Source organism: Vigna unguiculata, chromosome 7 (genome assembly GCF_004118075.2).
Source record: "Vigna unguiculata cultivar IT97K-499-35 chromosome 7, ASM411807v1, whole genome shotgun sequence".
Classification (NCBI taxonomy): Eukaryota; Viridiplantae; Streptophyta; class Magnoliopsida; order Fabales; family Fabaceae; genus Vigna; species Vigna unguiculata.
In genome coordinates this window covers 34,498,898-34,509,508 of record NC_040285.1, presented here as the reverse complement: position 1 = coordinate 34,509,508, position 10,611 = coordinate 34,498,898, and the positions used below count along the sequence as shown (strand labels likewise).

The window sequence follows — 10,611 nt, the reverse complement described above, 5'->3', positions numbered from 1 at the left end:
ATTAGAAAAAGAAATTGAAAAGTATTTTAGAATAGAAAGACATTCATTATAAATTAAAATATATCTGAGTACCATTAATAATTCACAGACCACTACAAGGTAGTACAACGTGATTTTAAAATATATAAGAATATAAGAATTAAAGTGAAAAAGAACTTACAAAAGTATGACAGAAAAGAAAAATAAAAAACAATAGAATAAAAAAATTGAAATAATGATGGTTATTTTAGTACATCCCTTTTTTTGGTTGACATATTTTTTACCTGTATGGTTTTAATAATAGTTATTTTAGTATGATGAATGCTTTTTATTATTTAAAAAGTGGACAAACAGCGTCATCAGACATGTATTTCCCACTAGAATGCTTAAAGGGTTCGAATTTTATAAGATCAAATTCTGAGTGTTTTTTTTTTTTCGTTCTAGAAAATACACGTAAGGACAGAAAAATAAGGAATAAGATTGGTTGATATCATTTTATAAAAAAATTACATAAAAAATAGGTTTAAGCAGTTATTTAGTCTTTATTTTGTTTTATTTTGATTAATTTTTAGTGTTTTAATTTTTTAAAAATATTTAATTTAGTTTCTTTATTATTATTTTTATTTAATTTAGTTATTTTTTTAAGAATTCAATTTTGTATTTTCTGACTTTGATGATTTGAAACTAAATTAATAATTAAGTTTAATTAAAACTTATTTATATATGTTAAAATAATTTTTAAAATTTATATAACTTTTATATATATATTTAAATATTTTTTTAAAATTTATATATCAAATCATTTTATCTAAATATTTAAATTATTTAATTTTTATATTTCACTTAAATATTTAAAAACTTTTTTACATTGAATTGAGTTGAATATGTATAAATTCAAAAAAATATTTTAATATACGTAAATAAGTTATAATTAAATTTAATTACTAATTTAATTTTAAATTAAAAAGAATATAATTAAATAGTTTTAAAAGAGAAGACTAAATTGAATTAAAGATAATAAGAAACTTTCTCAAAACATTAAAGATCCAAATTGAATCCAAAAATATAAATAAATCAAAATAAATAAATAAATAACTAAATCGATCATTAAACCTAAAAAAATTAGTAGTTAATACATTCAATGTCACAATTCAATCTTTATGCATAAAATAATACTTATTCACGTGTTTTGTTTTTTCTTTAAACCGTTAAATAATAAAAGAGCAGACTATATTTTTTTTTTAATTTTTCAGGTATAATTATTAATTTGTAAGAAAGAAGATCATTTTTGTGAGAATCATGGAATAAATTATGGCAAATTTAGAAGAATTAACAAAATTATTTACTGACAATAAACTACAAAGGAAAATATTAATTGAATTCGCAAGGGCAACGGTAAGAAACGGGGTGGGTACTGATGTCATTAAATTTCTTTACGAGGGACAATAATGTAAAAGAGTACTAGTTACCGTTGAAACCCATTTCGTTCATATAAAGTGGCTTTTGCTTATTCATATTTGAAAAGTGAAGAGCGAATTGTTAGAGAAAGAAACAGTTAATCCAGAAATCAAAGAAAGGAGTTATTTGTAAGTTTTCCTTTCGCTTTGTTGTGAAATTTTCATTCTATTTGCGTGCATGTTTGTTTGTAGATTTTGTTATCTGCTTCTCCGTAGAGTGAAAGAAGATCTTGTTTCATTTTTTTTTTCTCCGGTAAGGTCAGAAGAAGGAAATGTGAGGGTTTTTTGTTTTTGGATTTTGAAATCTTGGGTTGTTTTTGGGTTGGGAAATTTGAAATCTCGGGTGGAGTTTTCTATTTCTTTTAGTGGAGCGTATGATTTGAGGGCTTGTCTTGTTTCATTCGATTGAGCATTTGCATCGAAGAATCACTTGAAATATTGGGATTCAGTTTAAGGACCTTAATGGAGAATATTAGTTTTTAATTTTTTTATTTTATTTTGTAGCTTGTTTTTTTTACCGTCTTACTTAGTGTAGTTTTGATAAGATGAATGAACTAGTGAAAAATTGATATTTTGGATGATGAGTAGGTTGCTGATTTTTCTCTGAAAATAGAGACAGGAATTTGGTCCAAAAATTTGTTGATAGTTTAAGCTTCTTACAATATCTATGCAGGACGTTCAGTAACAAAAATGGCAGCAAGAACTGGTCGCTTGCTTCAAAACCAAAACCTCAATGTCCATGCTAATGGTATGTGGTTCTTTTGGTTTAAATAAACTTCTTCCACCATTAATTGGTTTTCTCGTCGTTTTTAGTTTTTACTGTGCCTAGGCTTATTCATAATACTGGCGCAGGAGCAGGATCTGTTTCTGGGAAGGCAGATTTACCAGGACAGAGGAAAGGTAGAGCTGGGGGAAGAAAACCACTTGGAGATCTATCCAATGCAGGGAACCTCACCAACCAATTTGATGGAAAGAAAGCCCATGATGGTTCATTGAACATTGGCAAACCCTCTGTTAATCAGGCACCGAAGTTGCAGAAGTCAAAGAATCTTGAAACTGAAAAAAGAATTGCCAACAAAGCTTCTGGAAAATCACTTACTGGTAGCAGGAAAGCACTTTCTGACATTTCAAACTCCGGGAAGCCACAAGGTCCTGAGATTAAAAATAAACACACCCTGAAACCTAGTTTGCTGATAGAGGAATCTCTTCCTCCCAGTGCAATTGCTGAAGAACGGATCTTGCATGATCATAAGAAATGTATAAAATCACAGGTTGAAACTGCAGATGTGCATCACTTTTTCAAGACTGTTGGACTTGAGGATGGTAATTGTTATTGCATTGAAATTATTGTTTTTGCTAGTTGAACTTTGTGAATGGCAATGTTGTTCATTTTGGCTGGTAGTTGGTTTTTACTTTTCATTGATTTATGATCAGATGCAGATGATCACATGGCAATATCCTTTGAACTGTCTGCAATAAGTAAACTGAAGGTTTGTTTTTGTTAGTTCTTCTGTTTCTTCTGGTCTTCTTTGTCCTCCCCCTTCTAACTATTTATTTCTCCATTCTTTCAGTCTGAAAGTGCATACTTGGAATTGGAGGAGGTACCTGAGCGGTTGCCTGAAATGCAGTCTCTATCTGCTATGCATGGTTCCCCAGCAAACTGCAAGACTCCTGGCTTATCGAGTTACCGTACAATGTGGAATGACTCTACTGTCAACTTCAAGTTGATTGAGACACCAAAAGTGTCCAAAAATTGATTTCTCTTGCAACAATTTAGGACCTGATATGAGTAGGTATTTTTGCCACAGATGGTGTTGGCAATGGATTGTAGTATTTTTTGTTCATCTTTGATATTTTGTGCCTCCGATGTATAATTGTTGCGCCTTTTAGTAGACATGTTCATAGTATGTTGTAAAGGTTTACTGTTCTCCCTAATTCATTCCCGTGAATGTTCTTTTTCTTGGAGATCAGTGAAATATTGAAGTTCTTATTCTTATGCGCGCAAGTTTTTGTTTTTGGCATTTTTTAAAGTTTTAGTTAGTAATGGTTATTTGTCAAATCCATTAAACTGTTTCACAATGTGCACAGAGGAGCTATGTTGCAATTTTAACTCGTATAACCCAATGAATTTCACTTTTTCTTTGCCACAGAACATAACATGCGGTTGCTGTTACTTCCACACTTAGATTGTAGGATGTAAACTAAAATGTTGTTTCATTAGTAATTTGAACATGCAAAAACATTACTGAAATCAATATTATCATATGAAAGTTTTGTTACTACCTACTTAGTAATTCTGACAGCATGAGGAGAATGAAGTAGAAAATTTCAAATATTACAGAAGCAGAGAATCTACACATTTACACTTAACAGAATCACATTAAATCACAAAAATAATGATTATAGCGACATCCGTAATATTGAAGACATTTGCCATATTTTTAAACCAATTAGAGTAATTAGTCATACTTAGAGTAATTCTAACATCACAACGGAAATGAACTATAAGTTTTTAGATATTGCAAACACATACAGAAGTTATATATTTACTTAACAGAATCACAATAAATAACAAAAATAATGATTATAGTAATATATGTACAACAGTTATCAGCTCTGTAGGTACATTTTTCATTTTGCTTTTGTTTCCCGTATACCAGTGACTGCTGCCATATTTTGGTTGTGATACAGGTTTTATATATGTAGAGCATCCCTAAATCCCTAATAATACTATCACAATATAATATACTATTTAGTATGTTGTTGCATCCTGTCTTGAACTTCTCATTGTTTGTCTTTTCCTTTACTTGTCCTTTCATCTAAAAATATTGAATATGCAAGGTCTACTACATAAGTTAACGAAATGTAATACAAGGTGAAATACTGACGTTAACAAATCAGGTTCATGAAGTTTAAATCTTCTAGGGATTGTGAATTATTATTCTCTTATTTTATGACCACATTTATGAATCATGAGGTGAAGGTAAAGGTTCAACACAAAATCCCAACAACTATATTTTCTTAGATATCCAGTTTAGAGTGAAATAATAGTTTCAATCCAGGTTAAATTACCTAAATTATGCATGAAGAACTTTAATAATGACTTACCATTTGAACTTCGGAATTATATAATGAAAAGTTAAACTGAAATAGAGGGTGTGCCAGGCCCATGCAGTAGTGCAAAACATAGGCGACACATGAATACCCAGTAGCAAGCTACCTTATGGATACTCCCCTTTAAAAAATTAATTTAATATCGTGTGGACCATTGGCCCACATATCAGATATTAAACTGATAAGAACAGATACTACACTTGATCTTAACCAAAAGGCCGAGAAAGGTATGCCTTCTCTCATCTTTGACATTCTATTTTATAGTCATATGTGAACTTTGTGACCTATGCCTCAGGCGATGTGGAACTTTATAATGGGTACTTGAGTTCTGCCAATGCCACACCACGGTAGGATGTATTTTTGCTTGGATAGAAACTGTAATTCTACTTAGGGGATTCATTGTGTTAAATCATCAAACTTTCCATACAGAAATTCATGGTCATTCTTGAATCCTCCACTCTCCTTACAGAACCAAAACCCATAACTACTCTGCCACCACTGGATAATGCGCGGAGTAGTTGAAGAGCTTGTGTAATTGGAGAATGAGGACATTGGAGACTAACTACATACGCAAAATTCACAACCCATCATTGATTCAAGAAGTTAAACACCAATTCGTGGGTCTTTTATTCATTCTATTACATTTGTTTACCCTACCATATGTTTATTCTGCATATTTTATATTTGTAATTTTGTAAATAATATTCAGCCAAGTAAAAGTAGAGAGTTTAAAACTGCAAACAAGAAGAAAGGTATATGTACTACCTGCATATGTTGCTATTTTTTGTGATTTAATATAATTTTCCGTGCCCTGTAGGTATATTTAAGGCACAAAAGTGAGACGGAGTAGATGGTGAAAGTAAATTTTGCACCACTTGTGTACGATGTACTGTTTAAAAATCTCTAGCACATTGATATGAGAATCAGCACCTAGGGTGAGCATAACTGGAGTGTTGAGTCAAAGTGGAACAACATGTGCAAGTACTATGGAAAAGCACACAAAGCAGTTAGGAAAAGAAAGCATCTGATGTGGTTCTTGGTCTCTATTGTGGTTCTTTCTAAAGGAAATTCACTTGCTACAATCTACTCCACCACCAATGGTACCTGCCAGTTATATGTTTTGATCTTGCAAACTTGAATTAGGCTATGACTTTTGTAATAGGGACACTTTCTTAACACTAGCATAGCTCTTATAGGAACCTTCAGTGGTTCAATTTACTTCATTTCTGTGATGTCAGGGATGTCAGTGTTGGATGTCCAACACTCAACACTTCCAGTGATTGAGTTTTGAAATTCCTTTTTTTTTTTTTAACATTTTGTATAAAGTTTTCTCACATAAAAATAGAATACATGATCGAGAAGTAAGATAGTTGATCACAGAGTTGAACATAGGTCAGTGTGTTGCAATTTCACCAAACTAATCACAGTATGCAAAGCAAAATGATCCGTTTTACAAAAGATGTACAAACAAAATAATCACTTTTGTACACTGTATTACAGGCTTGTATGAATCTAAAGATCCTAAGCTCCCCAGATGAAGAAGAATCTAGTAACCAAATTAATACACGCAGAATTTATGCATCTCACCAGCTGAAGCTAAGTGACTCGAAATGCAGGTCATCTGTGGAACAAGAAGTGCAAATTGATGCTACTTCATGTCTCATTTTTCTTGGGCCACTAACAAGAACTCCAATGCTTGATCCATCACAGCCGGAGAGTATTTCTGCCAAAGAATGAAAGATTTCCTGTTTAAGGTTTGACTTGAACATCCATACCAGTATCTAGTCTTTATAAAATGTAACAAGAAACTTGTCTTCACAAGTAAAAATCTCATAATTTTAGTAGCATATCTTTCAATAAGCATTACTTGTTAGATCATTGAAGTTTTAGTTTGATGTCATTTAGCTAAAAAATATTCAATGTAAATATAATAACTAAGCTTCAGGAAATGTAACAAACTAATTGGAAAAACATGGGACAAAATAAAAACAAAAAAAATCTTACTTTTTATGTCTGGTTTTTCTCCATAATGTACGTTAGCTGTTTGGACTAGGGATTGGAGGGGAAGACTGCCTAATTCTTTGTCAGCATTGTAGTATCCTGAACCCGGAGAAGTTGATTGATCTGATGCGTAAATGCTTTTAATCTGCCCCAAATCCTTGTTCTGTTTCTTGTTCCATAGGAAAGCAGATGTTGCTACAATGGCGATAGATACGCATATGAATAACATGCTTAGACTAGACCTTGACAAATTAGGGTATATCAGGTCAGTATTGTGGTCAATTGGATATATGTAGTATCTAGTTAGGATGCCAATAAGCAGAAGGAATAATATAAAGGAGGATGAGATGATAATGCTAAGGTAGAGCCAACTGTTTTTTCCTAAAATTTCACAAACTGGTTCATCTAATAGATTTGGTTTGAACCATGATGTTTGAGTAAGCCTTTTGTCATTCATGTCTGGCTGTTTCTCTCTGGTCACATAGGCTTCAATCTGGAGCTGCAAACGTGAGACATCGAAGGTGGTGCTGGTGGCGGAAACTGGGAGGATGAGGTCTATCATGGAGAGATCAATACACTTCTTGAAGGCACACAGAAGAAGAACTCTTGGAGTTTTGCCACCTTCAGTGTTGGCCTTAAAGACCAGTGAACGGATTATGGAAATGAAAGGAGTAATGCCACTTCCTCCACTTATCAACACAAGCAATTCATGCCTGCATGCATGGAAGGTTTCATCAAGTCCTACCCTGTGAAGTTTCATCTAACAAATATTCTTTGACTTTGAAATCTTCCCAAGAATTAGATTCATTGAAAAAAAAAATACAGTGGAACAGTTCCTCTAGCAAGTGTCTAGTAGTACCTTGAGTAAAAGGTTGAACCCGGTCCATAGGGTCCTTCAATGGAGACATCAAGGTGGGATAATGGAGATGAAGATGAAGATGATAGGTTCTGGTACAAAGAATTGGACCAGGTTCCTGAACTTTTGATGACAACGCTTAAGGTGTCAGGATCAGTATCACTGCAGGAGGTGACTGTAAAAGGGTGCCACTGCAACTTGGAAATGCTAGGAACATTAATGAAAATGGTGCTTGTGGGGGCATAGCTCAGTCCTGTTGCAGAAAAATGAAAGAGAAATAAAAAAATCGGAACTTCAAATAGAATCAGATACACAGTTCATAAAGAACTTCTTAGAGCCATTCATTCACCTAGGTTCTTGGAGAAATTTAATTCAACAGCTTCACAAGGCAAAACTCTGGCAGAAAGCAAGCGAATTTTCTGTTGAGACTGTAGGAATCTCAAGTAGCGGTCGATCATGAATAGGTAAAACCCTGGAAGCACCACGCAAGAGGAGGAAAATCCCAAATGTAGCACATAGAAGATTACAAAGACAATGTAGAGGTAATGAGTGTAGAAGAAAAGCTCAAAAGCTTTTCGCCTTATGGAAGGTAAGGTAGCAGCCCACATGATTAATCCAGCAAGTAGAGAAACTTCTCCAGCCACATTTGACACTCCAACTTTGTTCCATTTGAATATCTGCATCAAAGTTTGTGGACTATCGGTTACATTACATTCAGTAGTTTATGATTGGAAAATGACCAAAACTTTGAAAAGGTTGGCCATTTGCTATTTTAAAGTTCTCTATCATGTATTACCTCTAAGATTTGGTGTGTCTTGTACCAAAAAATGATATAACCAAGACCATGGGCTGTGAAGAGGATCATTGCAGTGTGTCCTAGCCATATATGATACTTGATGCTTCCCTCTGAAGTTAGGCCAATGAACCTCAAAATTGAAGACCCTCTTGTGACAGGAAAGAACAATAAAGCCAAGCAAATATTCCCAACAAGGCCTAAAGCAATGGCTGAATATTCCAGCTTCACTTCCCACCTGTGCAACAAGAACTATTCTGTTACTGGAAATACATACATTAATATTATCTGAATTATGTAGCAAATAACTCTTTTTTATGATTTGAAAATTGATGCAGTGATGGGTTATTCTCTCACACTTGGTCTCTCTCCTTTGCTGCATCTTGTGCGGCGCTTGCAAACATGCTATGTAAGTAGGAACAGAAGGTCCAAATCAAGAGTAAAACAAACATGATGGCGAAAGAGAGCTCTGTCATGGTGATTATCCCAAGAGGACCTTTTGTCAGCAATGGTCTTTTCCATGATACCAATCCTAAGAATCTCCCCTTGCTAGAAGAAAGAAAGTAGCAATGTTAGTGAATTTTGAATAAGAAAGTGATGAGAATAACAGGTATGAAATAATGTACCTTTCACTATTGTGATTCGAACGTTTTTGCTCTAAGTGAAGATATAAACCCGCCAAAGTCGCAATTAATAAGATTGGAAATGTGTATATGAGTATGATTGTCCCTGTGCAAAGACACAAGGTAGATGCAAGTAAATTAATAATGCAAATTGTTTATACCAAATACCAGCCAATTCGTCTCATTACATACAAAATAGTTTGTGAATAATAAAACCAAATTGAAGAATTTGAAAAAATAGACTAATTTTTCAAATACATATTAAATATATGTATCATTTCATTCATTTGCCCCAAAAATAAGAAAACGATATACAATTCTCACGTTAAGACATTTTTTAGAAGATCTGTTTTCTTTTTTTATTTGTTTTATTTAATTATCTCGTTGTATACTTTTCTCTTCGCATCTTTCTCTTAGTTTTAAATATTATAACAAATTTAAATTATATTACTCTCCAAAATTGCATTACATATATTATATATACGTTTTCTATTCTAATATATAAAAGAGGCTTAGAAAATAGATTTCTAATTCAACCTTACAAAACCAATTTATAAAATGAGTTTCCACCCACTTATATATATTATAAAATTGTCTTATCTATAGTCGATGTGGAACTTTTATCTCCTTACGTTGAAATATATTGGGTGAGACTAGATATTAATGAGTGGTCCGATAGCAGCTTGAGATAGCAGTGAACTATATGATCAAAAAACAGAAATCTCGCTAAAATAAACTTTTAAACAGTGACATCGATACCATATCAGGAGGTGGACTTTAAGTATAATTCAACCCCAAAAAACCAATTTGTAAGGTGAGATTTGTATCCTTTCATATATGATAACAATAAAAGAAATAATATCTCTTTCAATAAAATTAAAAGCAGAAAATATATTGTATCTTTATCTTTATCAAGAGCCCATTTCAATGCAATTTGAAAGTGTCATGAGAACAAAATTACTTATACATATGAATAAGTTTTACGATGAGCTGACTAGCACAAGTTAATCTTCATTCATGAAAACTTTATAATATTATTTGTATTTTATTGAAAAAAATTTATCCCACACCTTTGTGGGTGAGAAAGTGAAGAGGGAAGAAAGTTGAAAGACATGGTTGTAACATTTGTGACAGTGACAGTGACAAACCTTGTTCACCGAAGAATACAGAATCTGCCTTTGCTTCAATGTCTGGAAACCATTGTAGATAGAAGATGTTGGTAGGTCTCACAATCCAAACCAATACATACCCAACAAAGATCAACAATGAGAAGCACCATATCCCCATTTGCAAATACTTCTTCATCTTCCCAGAAACACCTTTACTCATCTCTGACTCTGAATTCATGCTTCTTCTACCTTTCTCTCTTCACCTTGAGATGATTCTCTTCTGTGAGAAACTTTACTCTGCGCACATGCATATATATATTTTTAAACCCCACCATGCATAGGGTGGAATTAAAAAAAAAAGATTCAGATTGCTCACATGTAAATTATTTCAGTGGTAATATCCTAAAGTCGTGCACACTTGGTGCTTCGTTTCGTCCATACATGAGAAAATGGATTTTTCTGATGGAGTTTGATCCCTTTTTTTAACAAGTAAAACAATGATGAGAAACAAAATTTATATTGTTTTTTTTTGGGTTCTTTACAGTGGAATTGTCAATTGTGACATATTTAAAGCCACACACACCATAGAAGCCAAGCTTGTCTTTATGTTAACATACCACATAAGCGAGTCCCATGTGGGGTTCAAAGTTGGAATAGTCATACATCAACTCGCTACTTT

General features: G+C 32.9%; 2 protein-coding genes and 1 non-coding gene across 5 annotated transcripts; 1 reads left to right on the top strand and 2 right to left on the bottom strand.

Annotated features, from left to right (window-relative positions):
• The first annotated feature begins 1,498 nt into the window (after positions 1-1,498).
• On the top strand, positions 1,499-3,473 carry LOC114190611 (protein PATRONUS 2-like). Of its 2 annotated transcripts, none has more exons than XM_028079565.1 (5): positions 1,499-1,565; positions 2,110-2,184; positions 2,295-2,759; positions 2,871-2,926; positions 3,008-3,473. In XM_028079565.1, the coding sequence occupies exons 2-5, from the start codon at positions 2,127-2,129 to the stop codon at positions 3,191-3,193; spliced, it is 765 nt and encodes a 254-aa protein (XP_027935366.1). In that variant the 5' UTR covers positions 1,499-1,565; positions 2,110-2,126; the 3' UTR covers positions 3,194-3,473. The 2 variants fall into 2 exon arrangements, with proteins under 2 accessions (XP_027935366.1, XP_027935365.1); XM_028079564.1 differs by having other exon boundaries at positions 2,289-2,759; positions 3,008-3,457.
• A 1,114-nt stretch (positions 3,474-4,587) lies between these two features.
• On the bottom strand, positions 4,588-4,781 carry LOC114192864. Its single transcript, XR_003606183.1, has one exon. It is a non-coding gene; the product is annotated as a U2 spliceosomal RNA (small nuclear RNA).
• Positions 4,782-5,932: 1,151 nt separating this feature from the next.
• LOC114190579 (ferric reduction oxidase 2-like) lies at positions 5,933-10,396 on the bottom strand. Of its 2 annotated transcripts, XM_028079525.1 has the most exons (9): positions 10,309-10,396; positions 9,972-10,229; positions 8,827-8,929; positions 8,558-8,749; positions 8,204-8,438; positions 7,757-8,084; positions 7,411-7,660; positions 6,555-7,264; positions 5,933-6,273 (listed from the first exon to the last, which is right to left on the bottom strand). In XM_028079525.1, the coding sequence occupies exons 2-9, from the start codon at positions 10,168-10,170 to the stop codon at positions 6,134-6,136; spliced, it is 2,157 nt and encodes a 718-aa protein (XP_027935326.1). In that variant the 5' UTR covers positions 10,171-10,229; positions 10,309-10,396; the 3' UTR covers positions 5,933-6,133. The 2 variants fall into 2 exon arrangements, with proteins under 2 accessions (XP_027935326.1, XP_027935325.1); XM_028079524.1 differs by having other exon boundaries at positions 9,972-10,351.
• Between the last annotated feature and the right edge of the window lie 215 nt (positions 10,397-10,611).

What these genes read in the sequence shown, in the direction of transcription:
- LOC114190579 (XM_028079525.1), bottom strand. Translation starts at nt 10,170, where the DNA reads ATGAATTCAGAGTCAGAGATGAGTAAAGGTGTTTCTGGGAAGATGAAG. An exon ending in TCGAATCACAATAGTGAAAG is followed by an intron (nt 8,750 to 8,826) that starts GTACATTATTTC and finishes TCTTTCTTCTAG; the next exon opens with CAAGGGGAGATTCTTAGGAT. An exon ending in GCAAAGGAGAGAGACCAAGT is followed by an intron (nt 8,439 to 8,557) that starts GTGAGAGAATAA and finishes CTTGTTGCACAG; the next exon opens with GTGGGAAGTGAAGCTGGAAT.
- LOC114190611 (XM_028079564.1), top strand. Translation starts at nt 2,127, where the DNA reads ATGGCAGCAAGAACTGGTCGCTTGCTTCAAAACCAAAACCTCAATGTC. An exon ending in CCTCAATGTCCATGCTAATG is followed by an intron (nt 2,185 to 2,288) that starts GTATGTGGTTCT and finishes ATACTGGCGCAG; the next exon opens with GAGCAGGATCTGTTTCTGGG. An exon ending in GACTGTTGGACTTGAGGATG is followed by an intron (nt 2,760 to 2,870) that starts GTAATTGTTATT and finishes ATTTATGATCAG; the next exon opens with ATGCAGATGATCACATGGCA.